The sequence below is a fragment of the Camelus dromedarius genome, chromosome 3 (assembly GCF_036321535.1).
Source record: "Camelus dromedarius isolate mCamDro1 chromosome 3, mCamDro1.pat, whole genome shotgun sequence".
NCBI classification, from domain to species: domain Eukaryota; kingdom Metazoa; phylum Chordata; class Mammalia; order Artiodactyla; family Camelidae; genus Camelus; species Camelus dromedarius.
Genome location: NC_087438.1, coordinates 96,637,134 through 96,650,707, shown reverse-complemented (window position 1 = coordinate 96,650,707; position 13,574 = coordinate 96,637,134). Strand labels below are relative to the sequence as shown.

General features: G+C 45.7%; 1 protein-coding gene across 1 annotated transcript; it reads right to left on the bottom strand.

Moving 5' to 3' along the window:
* Nucleotides 1-9,510: 9,510 nt before the first annotated feature.
* On the bottom strand, nucleotides 9,511-13,325 carry EGR1 (early growth response 1). Its single transcript, XM_031449112.2, has 2 exons — nucleotides 12,751-13,325; nucleotides 9,511-12,029 (listed from the first exon to the last, which is right to left on the bottom strand). Exons 1-2 carry the CDS (start codon nucleotides 13,046-13,048, stop codon nucleotides 10,705-10,707), a joined length of 1,623 nt encoding a protein of 540 aa, XP_031304972.1. The 5' UTR covers nucleotides 13,049-13,325; the 3' UTR covers nucleotides 9,511-10,704.
* Nucleotides 13,326-13,574: the final 249 nt, after the last annotated feature.

Below are 13,574 nucleotides of genomic sequence, written 5' to 3'. Positions count from 1 at the left end.
TGAGTATTTGATAAATGTGTTTTGGAAAACAGACTGAGTGATTGAGGAGCAGCATAGCATAGACTTTAGGTGGCCCAGTGCTCAGTGTGGCCCCAAGAAAGTTACTCAGACTTGGGATCTCCCAAGGCATGCCTGCTAAATTGGGGTACAACAAAGCAAACAGTCTGATCCAAGGATAACCAACAGGACCACCTGGTTAACATATTTATTTCACTTGCTAATTAGCAGAAGAAAGAAGTTTAAGAGAAAGACTTTGAGCCTAGTAGTATGCATGAATTATATACTGGAAATGGGGATAAGAGAGAGAATTCAGTGATGGAGGCGAGATCTCAAGAGTTTTCTAATAAATAGTCGAGGGGGCTTGGTTTGCTAATAAAATAACAGTACTTTCTCACTTTTAAAACATCTATAGCCACCAAATTTAGAAAGAAGCCAAACAGCAGCTCACTGATGCTTCTATCCTGCCAGCCCCAACAGACAATCCACCAGCAGGGAATACTGAACAGCCAACCTGTGTCGACTCAGCAAAGAACCTGAGTCCCTAGAAAATCTTTCCCTTCTTTATTTGTTAGCACTCTTCTTAACACGTTACAGTTGAAGGAGCACATCTGTGCAGGGGGAGAAAATTCTCCATGAGAGGACCTTCATAAAGACCTCTACATCATACTGGATTCTAGAAAATAATTATTTGCTTACCTAGTCTTATTTTTTCTTTTTCTTTCATAAATTGAATGATTTAATTCTGATGATAAAAATACTCGCTCATTTGGAGAATACAGAAAAGTATAAAAAAAGAAATAAAAATTTCCTATAATACTGCCAGAAGTAAAAACATTTGATGTAAGTGTGTGCACATGTGTGTATTTTATAAAATTGGAATCATGTCATATAGCGTTTTATATATTTATCACTTAGTATTATATTGTAGATATTTTCTTCAGGTCAATAAATACTTCAGAACATGATTTATAATGACTGCCTAGTAGTCCATCATATAACATTTTATTTCAGCCCTCACCCATAGGACATTTATGCTGTTGACAGTTTTTCTCCATTAGGAATAATACACTGTGTATTATTAGCAGTCCTGGAAGAATTGCTAGGTCAGAGGGCATGGAATTTTACAAGATCTTTAGTGTGTGTTGTTGCATTGCCCTCAGGAAAGCTTGTACCAGTTTATTCTACCACCATCAGTGTGTGAAACTTTCGCTTGTCAAAGTGCTATCCTTCATTTCACCATGTGTGAAAAAGGTAAAGTATTCCTTATTTCTTACAATAGATATATATTTTTAATCAGAAAAAAATCATGTTATCATGGGTTTTTTTTAAGAAGAAAGTAAGCATTATTTCTCCCCATTAAGTGGATTGGGAACCTGAGGCTGATGGATTAATAACTTTAAAAGATGTTCCTTATGAAGCCTGACAGTTAGGTCTCAAGAGATTGAAAAAAGTGTTTCTGGATAGAACCAAGACGCTTCTAAGAAGAAAATTCTAAGGACCTTGGCAGTTTCATTAGCTAAAAATGAAGTCTGGCTCTGAAGAGAATGAAAGATGACTCTGAGTAGACAATTCAGGGGAGTCACCACAAATCTAAGGGGACAACATTGGTTCTGAGGCTGCTGGAATGGGATTGGAAGCAGTCACCACTCCAGAGCTTCTGTTTTATAGGGATGTGGGGCAATCAAATTTCCATTTGTGTCTTTCATAGAAGATTGAGGATGCTCCTCCAAGGTACTGCTTGGCCTCATCACTGATCTGAGAAGACTTACAAATGGGCCAAGTCAGGTAGACCTGAGAATATTAAACATGTGGTTCTGAGAAGACAGTTTAAGATGGACAGTTAGTGTTGAGGCGACTGAAAACTGGTTCTGATAAGGCAGCTGGAGGTTCACTGTCTCTGACAAGCCAGTTTGAGGGAATTCAAAGTTGGTTCTAAAGAGATTCAAGGGTGTTTGGCAGAGAGATGATTTTGTTTCTCCTTCTCCCAGACCCTCTCCTAATCCCCTCAACCAGCTCACCTACAGCAGATGCTTTGTCAATTTTTTCAATAAATGAAGCACAGTTTGGTTCACCAGGAGTCTAGCCTTTGGGTCTGAAAAGATTCTAGGATGAGATGTTGGTTCTGAGCAGAAATGAGCTTTTGAGGAGTCTAAGGTAATTTTCTCTGAGGAGGGCATCCACTTCTGGTTCTGTGGAAATAGTGACTTCTGGGTTTGTCTGCAAACTGAGGAGGTACTCAGGCCCAGGGGAGAAGCCTGGTTTCCCTGGGTCACAGGGCTGGGAGAAGACACCAAGATAGATTTGTTTCCACTCATTTGCCTCTCCAGATTTATCAGGTCCCCTCCCTCAAAATGAGTCTCCAGTGAGTGTCATGAGGGCCTCCACCCCCACTACTGAAAGGCCTGCTCTTTGGCCTCCAGGAAATCAGCACCACAATCTTAGAGTGCTGTGTCCTTCCAGCAGAGGGGCTCATCAGAGCCCAGGCCAGGGATGCTAGCAGGAGAGAGGGCCCAAGAGGGTCACCCTCAAAGAGGGAGAACAGGCCTGTAGGATGGAATGAGTCCTGGGAAGCCCACCTGGAGAACGGGAGCTCAAAGACAGAGAAGAGAAAGATTTTTTGAATTTAGTTTTAATGAGGTATAAAGAGTTTAAAAACAGCTTTAATAAGGTATAATTTAAATACCACAAAATTCATCCATTTTAAGTGTATATTTCAATGACTTTTAGTAAATTTACGGAGTTGTTCAAACAGCACAGTCCAGTTTTAGAACATCTGCATCATCCCCAAAATAACAAGTTGATATGCAGTCAAGATCTACTCTTACCTCCAGCACCTGGCAACTACTAATCTGCTCTCTGTCTCTATGGTCTAGCCTTTTTTTTGGACATTTCATACAAATGCAATCATACAATATGCACCTAACTTCTTTATCATAACGTTTTTGAGATTTATCCATGTAGTAGCACACATCTGTATTTTGTTCCTTATTATTACAGAGTGATATTTCATTGCTTGGATATACTACATCTTACTTATTCACTAACCAGCTGAATAGACATTTGGATTGGTTCCACTTTTTGGCTATTATGAATAATGCTGCTGTGAACACTCACACACATATCTTTACATGAACATGTTTTCATTTTTCTTGGGTAGCCAGGAGTGGAGTTGCTGGGTTGTATGGTAAATGTATGTTTAACTTTGTAAGAAATGGCTAAACTATTTTGCAAAGTGATACCTTTTTACGTGCCCACTAGCAATGTATGAGGGTTCCAGTTTTTTCACATCCTCACCAACACCTGTTATTGTCTGTCTGAAAAGGATAACTGTTAAGGATAATTCTCTAAAATAAGTGAAGCCACCCTTTCCCAACCCCAACACATAGCCAGGCAGGCAGCAAGTGCCAGTTTATCAGAATTGGGAACACAGACCAGGACCCACTCTCAGGCTGCTGCATAGCCCCAGGGTCCCCTGGCCCAGAGAGGAGAGAGGGAAGGGGCAGTTACAGCCCTGTCTCTGAGCTGAGAGGTGGGAAAGCTGTCGGATAGGGTTTGTGACAACTAGGGAGTGAGTGGGGCCATGTTCCAGAAACCCATCCAGGTCAGAGCCCACAGGAGACAGTAATAAAAGGCAACATGTGCAGGTAACTTCTCAGGGCTAGTCTCCTAGGGCAGCTTCCTACATTATTTGATCTTAGCCCCTTCCTCCTTGTGAGGTACAAGTATGCTCACCAATGCGTGCCCACCATCCACCAGGTAGGTTTTCTCCATGGAAAAGTATCACCGAGGACTTAAGTACATTTGCCAAGCCAAATAAACAAAGACATATAAACAGGTATACCTTGTTTAGTCCCAGACATCTCATTACCAGGAAGGTGTAAACAAACAGGAGGGAGTTTGAAGTAGAGCAATAAAGATGATGAAGGGGCTGGCTCTGTTTACCTGTGGAAAGATAAAATGGAGTAAATTTTTGTAGGAGGCTAGGCCCTGACTCTGTGAGGTTGGGGGTGGGGATGGGAGTGGGGTGGGGATAATTACTTTGAGTAAGAGAGACGTGAATAAATGGTGATATGCTGGGAAGAAGAAGCCAGAAGGTGGGGAGGGGTGGGCTTTGGAGTGGATGAGCACACCCCCACATAAAGACTTGTACTCAGATGCTCACAGCAGCTTTATTTCTAATAGCCCCCAAGGGAACCAACTCCAGTGTCCATGTATGGGTGAAAAGGTGAGCAAATTGTGCTGCAGCTGCGCAGCAGAATACTCTTCAGCAATAAAAAGGAGTAAACTGTTTGTACACACAACAACATGGGTGAATCTCTAAATAATGATGCTAAAATGAAAGAACCCAGACCAAAACAAGTACATTCTGAATTATTCAATTTATATGAAACTCAAGAAAATGCAAACTGACCTATAGAGTGAGAGAAATCAAATCAGTTGTTGCCTGGGCGCTGAGGTGGAAGAAGGAAAGATTTCCAAAGGGTACGAGGAAAGTTTTGAAAGTGATGGATATGTTCACTATCTTAATTGTGGTGATGGTTTCACCTGTGTACATATATGTCAAGACTCATCAAATTATACACTTTGCATGTACCTCAACTATATTTATTACCAGTTTTTTGTGCTTTCATATGTATGTCAACTGTACCTCAATAAAGCTGTAATAATAGTGATAATAATAATCAACAACAGTAAGTACTGAGGAAAAGGCACTTATGGGAGGGCCCCTTGAAAAAGGAAGTGAGATAGATTTACTTGGATCTGGGGAGCTGAGCCACCACCTTGACCTAAGAGAGCATCTCAAGTAAGCTTTTCCTCAAAAGGCTTTCCTGGGTTGTAGTAATACGAAGAGGGAGACAGGAAAAAAAAAATCACTGTATACGAAAAAAAAAAAAGTCACTGAAGTGGAGGGCTAGATTTGCTATGTGGGTGCAAAAATCTTATTAGCACCCAAAGGCTTATGGGTAAAATGTTGAAATCTTATTTGTACAATACTTGATTCTTTTAGACTTGGCCTCATTCCCCTTAGAACCCCGGAGATCTCACTCTGGCCAACCTTCCCCTCTCAAACTGCATTAAGTGTGGCTGAACCAGGGGAAACAGCAGAGGAGAGAGGGGAACATTGGAGGGAAGACCTCTGACTCTACTCTACCCATCCCTGACTCCATTTCTTCCTGGGGTTGGGTAGCTGTAAGCAGAAGCAGGAAGCACACCTCAAACCTAGCCTGATAACTAGACTGAGCTCTGCCTTTCTGAGTATTTAGAATCTTTCAAAATGGATGAGGCTGAACGTTCCTGAAATTCAAGAGAAAACAGTACCTCTCAGGTACTAGGAAGAAGTGTCAGAGGTCCTTAGGACCTAGTTCTTTCTCTTACTTCAAAATCTAAACCAGTTTTTGGAAGTCCTAGCCACAGCAATCAGGCAAGAGAGAGAAATAAAAGGGATCCAAATTGGAAAAGAAGAGGTAGAAGTGTCACTATATGCGGACGACATGTTTCTATATATAGAAAACCCTAAAAGGTCCACACAAAAACTACTAGAGCTGATTGAAGAATTCAGCAAGGTAGCAGGTTACAAAATTAACGTTCAAAAATCAGTTGCATTTCTTTACACTAACGATGGATCAACAGAAAAAGAAAGTAAAGAAACAATCCCCTTTAAAATAGCACCCAAAGTAATAAAGTATCTGGGAATAAATCTAACCAAGGTGAAAGAATTATACACAGAAAACTATAAACCATTGATGAAGGAGATTAAAGAAGACTTTAAAAAATGGAAAGATATCCCATGCTCTTGGATTGGAAGAATCAATATTGTTAAAATGGTCACACTGCCCAAGGCAATCTACAGATTTAATGCAATCCCTATCAAATTACCCAGGACATATTTCATAGAACTAGAACAAATCATAATAACATTTATATGGAACCATCAAAGACCTAGAATTGCCAAAGCATTACTGAAGAGAAAGAAAGAGGCTGGAGGAATAACTCTCCCAGACTTCAGACAATACTATAGAGCTACAGTCATCAAGACAGCATGGTATTGGTACAAAAACAGACATATAGATCAATGGAACAGAACAGAGAGTCCAGAAATGAGCCCACAAACTTTTGGTCAACTCATCTTCGACAAAGGAGGCAAGAATATACAATAGAATAAAGACAGTCTCTTCAGCAAATGGTGTTGGGAAAACTGGACAGCAGCATGTAAAACAATGAAGCTAGAACACTTCCTTACACCATATACAAAAATCAACTCAAAATGGATCAAAGACTTAAACATAAGACAAGATACAATAAACCTCCTAGAAGAAAACATAGGCAAAACATTATCTGACATACATTTCAAAAGTTTTCTCCTAGAAGAAATAAAAGCAACAATAAACAAATGGGACCTAATTAAACTTACAAGCTTCTGCACAGCAAAGGAAACCATAAGTAAAACAAGAAGACAACCTACAGAATGGGAGAAAATTTTTGCAAATGAAACCGACAAAGGCTTGATCTCCAGAATATATAAGTAGCACATATGACTCAATAAGAAAAAAATAAACAACCCAATCCAAAAATGGGCAGAAGACCTAAACAAGCAATTCTCCAAGGAAGACATACAAATGATCAAAAGGCACATGAAAAAATGCTCAATATCACTAATCATCAGAGAAATGCAAATCAAAACTACAATGAGGTATCACCTCACACCAGTCAGAATGGCTGTCATTCAAAAATCCACAAATGGCAAATGCTGAAGAGGCTGTGGAGAAAGGGGAACCCTCCTACACTGCTGGTAGGAATGCAGTTTGGTGCAGCCACCATGGAAAACAGTGTGGAGATTCCTCAAAAGACTAGGAATAGACTTACCGTATGACCCAGGAATCCCACTCCTGGGCTCGTATCCGGAAGGAACCCTACTTCAGGATGACATCTGCACTCCAATGTTCATAGCAGCACTATTTACAATAGCCAAAACATGGAAACAGCCTAAATGTCCATCAACAGGTGACTAGATAAAGAAGATGTGGTATATTTATACAATGGAATACTACTCAGCTATAAAAACCGACAACATAATGCCATTTGCAGCAACATGGATGCTCCTAGAGAATGTCATTCTACGTGAAGTAAGCCAGAAAGAGAAAGAAAAATACCATATGAGATCGCTCATATGTGGAATCTAAAAAACAAAAACAAAAACAAACAAACAAATGAAAACAAAGCATAAATACAGGACAGAAATAGACTCATAGAGAATACAGACTTGTGGTTGCCAGGGGGGTGGAGGGTGGGAAGGGATAGACTGGGATTTCAAAATTGTAGAATAGATAAACAAGATTATACTGTATAGCACAGGGAAATATACACAAAATGTTATGGTAGCTCACAGAGAAAAAAATGTGACAATGAGTGTGTATATGTCCATGTATGACTGAAAAATTGTGATGAACACTTGAATTTGACACAACATTGTAGAATGATTATAAATCAATAAAAATGTTAAAAAAAATAAAATGAACACTTTCCTTTTCCTTTATACTATAGGACTGTAAAATGGGGCAATTACTGAGTCTTGGTCTATTTCAACCATGCAAAGAAACTCGAGTTTCAACTGTCAGAACCTAAAGAAACCCTGGTGACAGTACTAATAAAAATTAGCTTGCAGTTTGGCAGAATTTCTCAACAAGCCATCTACATCAGAATTATCTAGCATGTTTGTTATCAAGGCCAGTTTCGGGACCCCATCCCAGATCTCAAGAATCAGAACTCTGGGAATGGGGCCTGGGAGTCTGATTCTGATGTGTTATAACAACATAGGAGACCCTTTCTTTTAAAGGAACAGAGTTGAGTCTCTTTGCTCTTTCTTTCATACTTTATTCTTGCCACGTTTTGTTTCTTGGGAGTCTGTGATGAGAAATTCTTAAGAATGTGTAACAGGCATAGACTTGTATTCCTGGGCTTAGTGTGAGATGGGGAGGGATAGGTGGGGCTGGGAAGAGGTGTGCCAATGCAAATATTGTCCCATCAGGACACGGCAGTTTTGCCAGGAGGCTGGCAGGTATATGCCCTTTGCTAGAGAAGGTGGCTTGGTTCCCCCTGTTCCAGGCTGAGGAGTCTGGTATCATAGGAAAGGGCAGAGATTAACAGTGTTGATGCTTGAGGGATGGAACATTAAAGAAAGAATTGGGCCGATGCCAGGAGACTGCTGGAATTCCCCCTGCTCTAGGATAGGTGTGGGTTGGTAACCTGGGAGACCCTTAGAGGGAGGAGAAGGTATGGAGGTAGGTTAGACCTCAACTTCATTCAGGGTAACTATCCATACTGCATAGAAAGATACTTTATTGTCCTTGATTTGGGGGGTTGGAAGTTGGGAAGGGAGCCAAGGCTTGGGAATTCCAGGACACCAAATCTACTGCACCCATCTAACCAGTGGATGGTGGTGTCTGACCAGTTCACAGAAGATTCATACCAGGGTTGGAGGTAGTGCTTCCATTCAGTAATCCATCTATTCACCCTCCCTGGCTCACACACAAAGCAAGCCAATTTGGTTGATTCCTAATACCCTTCCCAACACAACTTTTCCACTTTTCCTAAGTGCCTGGCTGGGTTGGGTGTCATTCTCTGTGTTCCCAGAGAGCCCCATGTTTGACCATATTATATAACATAACACCATGTAATAACTTTTGGCTCAACATCCCTGTCTCCCCAACTGACAATCTGCATTGTTGTTGTGGCCAGCTCAAGGCCTCTTATAGAGTAGACAGAGACTCGTGACCCCATAAGAATTGCTCTAGTTATGAATGTGGACCCTCAGGGATCTGAGGTCAAAGGAAGGTAGCACCTCAGGCCTTCTACACAATAGGGACAGATTTGGTCTAGATGGGAACCTTAGACACCATGGCAGCCTCCTGCCCACTCTGCCCTGTGTTACAGGAAGCTGCCAAGGATCACAGCTCCAGCTGGCAAGTAATGAGATTTCTTCCTGGAAGGATTCTTGGCTAGAGAACTGGTCCTTGCCTTTTCTAGGCTTCTTTGATGCCCTCAGGTTTCTGGGGACATGGAAGATGAGAGGGAGAGGCTGAGTCAGCCCCAGCTTTGTTGCTGTTTCCCAAAGCCTGGGGCCCACCCCTTAACTCCCCAAAGTGTATACGGCAGGGATTCCCAAGAACACAGATTTTCTCAACCCTGCGTAGAGATGGGGCAGGGCTGGTTAGACATTTGGGGACAGGAGAATAGTGTTGCCTCTGGCCACACATTATCCACCTGTACCTCTGGCCCTGTTTGGCTTTAACTAACCAAGATAAGCTTGCAACCCACCAGACTGAGGAACAGGCCCAGTATCAAGGAGACTCACACCTAGGTCTCAAAGAATTCAGTCCAGTGACACACAGTGGGCAGGCACGACTCTGACTGAAATATCCTTGTCTCTGTAAAAGCCCTTCAAGCCCCTCAATAGAGACGGCTACTAGAGAGGCCTTCCCGTAGCCCAGGAAACACACACCCAACCACAGCTATTTTATTTTCCTTTTAATTTTTCTGAAGGATATACACCACATATCCCATGGGCAATAAAGCGCATTCAATGTGTTTATAAGCCAAACAGTCACTTTGTTTAAGCAAACACAAGTACAAAGTAAAATAAAACCACAAAATAATGAACTGCATGTTCATAACATACAAAAATTGCCGCCTACTCAGTAGGTAACTACAACATTCCAACTCCTGAATATATTTATAAATTTACATTTTCAGTTAAAAAAATAGACTTTTGAGAGTTCAGATTTTGTTTTAGATTTTGTTTTCTTACATTCTGGAGAACTGAGGCTCAGCTCAGCCCTCTTCCTTATTTTGCTCCCAAAGCTTCCCCCGGATCATCACTCCCTGCCCCCCTTAAGGCTAGAGGTGAGCACATCCCTCACAATTGCACATGTCAAGCCATCAGCAAGGCGCATCACACAAAAGGCACCAAGACGTGAAACTTTTTAAACCAAAAGGACAAAAAAATACCACTTTCCAAAAAAAAGATGAAAAACCAAACCATATTTTGCCACATGTGAGAGTACATTCGGGCGATATTTACAAAAAGGTTAACAGAACAACACTCTGACACATGCTCTGATTAATATCGAGAACTGCTGTTTCAAAAAAAAGCTTCAAAAGTAATCGTCACAGCATCATCACAAGGATCACCATTGGTTTGCTTGGCTTTTTTTTTTCCCCAAAGTTAGGACCTAACTCCAAATAATATGATAGAATATGCAAATTATCTTCACATCAAGAGTACCCCGGGAAAAACAAAATCCATGGCACAGACACTGTACAAGGGTACAGGGCTGGGCTTTGGGGGGACCCAAACCCCATTTAGCCAACTTGATTTTCTAGCATTGAAGGGAGCAAGGGGTCAGGCATACAATGGAGATGATACTGAAATGATATATCCCAAATCCATGCAAATCAAGTTCTTTGGATAGAAGTGAAGAACTTGGACATGGCTGTTTCAGGCAGCTGAAGTCAAAGGGAGTAGGAACTGGGGAGGAAAGGGAGCCAGGCAGAAAGGATTGCTGGCCAGCAGACCTTCCACGTGACCCCTGGGTCGAGTTGATTTGGTTCTGAGAACCTCCATCTGACCAAAGAGGAACCCCCTCCATGGCTATCTCCTCCTTCTGTCCTTTAAGTCTCTTGTGTTTCTTTTTCTCCCTTTTCCCTTTAGCAAATTTCAATTGTCCTGGGAGAAAAGGTTGTTGTCATGTCCGAAAGCCCTGTGGAGGAGCTGAAGGAGTTGGTGACAGCTGAGGAAGGGAAGCTGTTGACTTGGGTGGGAAAAACAGGAGGAACAGAGGAATATGTGGTAGCCACAGAGGGAGAGGGGAAACCACTGTGCACAGGGGACGGGTAGGTCGAGGATCCAGGAGAGGAGTAGGAGGTGGGCACGGGTGATGGGTAGGAGGTTGTGGCTGGGGATGGGTAAGAGGTAGTGACAGGGGATGGGTAGGAAGTAGCCACCGGGGAGGGGTAGGAAGGGAGGGAGGAGGTGGCGGCAGAGGCCACACTTTTGTCTGCTTTTTTGTCCTTCTGCCGCAAATGGATCTTGGTATGCCTCTTGCGTTCATCGCTCCTGGCAAACTTTCTCCCACAGATGTCACAGGCGAAGGGCTTCTCACCTGTGTGGGTGCGGATGTGGGTGGTGAGGTGGTCACTGCGGCTGAAGTTACGCATGCAGATGCGGCACTGGAAGGGCTTCTGGCCGGTGTGGATACGAATGTGGCGGGTGAGCTCATCTGAGCGGGAGAAGCGGCGGTCACAGGACTCCACTGGGCAGGCATAAGGGCGTTCATGGGGGGGTGTCTTGCTGGGCCGGTTAGGGTACTTGCGCATGCGGCTGGGTTTGATGAGCTGGGACTGGTAGGTGGTGTTGAGGGCCTTCAGGTCCTGGGAGCCTGACTGTGTGGCAAAGGCCTTGATGGTAGAGAGTGGAGTGAGCGAAGGCTGCTGGGTACGACTCTCCAGGCCCTGAAAGGGCTTCTGGTCTGGGGTGCCCAGGCCCAGATCCCCTTGCTGTTGTGGAAACAGATAGTCAGGGATCATGGGGACCTGGAAGCCACCCTTGGCAGCAGGGTAGGCAGGAGGTGGGTACTGAAGAGCGGTGCTTGCTGGGCCCGGAAAGGCCTGGCCTTGTGGCTCAGGGAAGAGGTCAGTGTTAGGTGTGGGGAAGGTGGGTGCTGCTGAGTAAATGGGGCTGCTGTCGTTGGACTGTACTGCACAGCTCAGGGGTGGGCTCTGGGAGGCAGAGGAGGAGGAGGAGGCGGCTGGAGATGGTGCTGAGGATGAGGTGGCTGGTGGGTTGGACATGCTCACAAGGCCGCTGACCAGACTGAAGAGGGGCTCGGGCCACAAGGTATTGCCACTGTTGGGTGCAGGCTCCAGAGAGAAGCGGCCAGTGTAGGTGATGGGGGGCAGCCGGGTGGTTTGGCTGGGGTAACTCGTCTCCACTAGAACCTTCTCGTTATTCAGAGAGATGTCAGGAAAAGACTCTGGCAGGAGAGAGAGAGGGAGGAGGCCTGGTTACTGGAGAGCAATCACAGGAGGTGGAGGAGGACCCAAGCTGCCAGGCAAGAGGTCGGCTGGGCTACCATTGACTCTTGAGCTCGTTAATAATTGATAGCAGCAGATTGCAATGTTCCTGGACCTGCTCCAGAGGCAGAACCCATTTCAACAACAGCTGACGCAAATACAGAGAATCCCCCTCCACTGCAGCTCCCCGAGCTCCGCAGCGGCGGCTGCGCGGGCTAGGGATTCCCGCCAGCACCCCCTCGGCCGCGGCTAGTGCGCGCCCCCTACCCCGGGCTGCCGGGACAGCCCTGACCGCAGATTACGGCCCTATCTAGGGGACATGCGGCAGGCAAGACAAGCCTTTCTGGAGGGGGAGAGGGAGGGGACGCAGCCATACCCGTCAAAACAAGCCCTCCTTCCTCACCACCCACCCACGCAACCCCACAGCTCTTCATCCAAAACAAAAGCTGGCTCTTCTGAGCATCGCTAAGGATAAGGAGGGTGGAGGTGGGGGTGGATGTCCCCAGGCATCCCTCTAACACATGACCCTGGGGATGCGAGGAATGGAAGGGAAATCCCACTTGCATCCCTGAGGTTCAGGAGCACTGCTGCGGTGAAGGGAGAGCTGCAAAGGCCGTGGGGAAGGACTGGATTCCAGGAAGGTGGCGAAAGGGCTAGCCCTCGGCATAGGCCACAGCTTACCTGCGGTCAGATGCTCATAAGGCTGCTCGCCCGCCTCCCCCTGAGGGTTGAAGGCGCTGCTGCTGCTGCTGCTGCCGCCCCCTCCACCTCCACCGCTCCCGCTGCTGCTGCTGCTGTTACCGCCGCTGCCCTCGGGGGCCCCGGGAGCACCGAGGAACTGGGGAGCCCCATTGCTCAGCAGCATCATCTCCTCCAGTTTAGGATAGTTGTCCATGGTGGGCGAGTGAGGAAAGGAGCCGAACGGGTCGGAGATCTGCAGCGGGGACATCAGCTGCATTTCGGCCTTGGCTGCGGCCATCCCGGAATGGCGGGCTGGAGAGCTGCTGTTGGGGCGGGTGGGCGCAGCCCGGGGCCGGAGCTGCGGGGGACACTTCTCAGGGGCCTGGCCGGGTCACATGCGGGGCGCGGGGCACACTGTGGAGAGCTCAGGTGGGGTCCCTAGGCTCGCCCTCGCCACCGGCCGGTGTAGATGCGGCGCTGCTACCAAGGCTGGGGTAGGGGCCGGTCCTGCGGCGGCGGAAGCTGGCGGCGGCGGCGGCAGCTGGCGGCGGCTCCCCAAGTTCTGCGCGCTGGGATCTCTCGCGACTCCCCAGATCCGCCTCTATTTGAAGGGTCTGTAACGGGACTGGCCCGCCTTCGTCGTGACGTACATGGCCATATTTGGGAAGCAGGAAGCCCTAATATGGCAAGACCGGCCGGGAGGACCCGGAGTGACGTGAAGCCTACTCTCCGCGAGCCGTAGGCACTGCCATCCCGCACCCCGGGGCCCGCGCGGGCACTCGCACTCTGGGCGCCCAGGTCTCTAGAAAGCCTAATACTCAAGC

What these genes read in the sequence shown, in the direction of transcription:
- EGR1 (XM_031449112.2), bottom strand. Translation starts at nt 13,048, where the DNA reads ATGGCCGCAGCCAAGGCCGAAATGCAGCTGATGTCCCCGCTGCAGATC. An exon ending in TTATGAGCATCTGACCGCAG is followed by an intron (nt 12,030 to 12,750) that starts GTAAGCTGTGGC and finishes CTCTCCTGCCAG; the next exon opens with AGTCTTTTCCTGACATCTCT.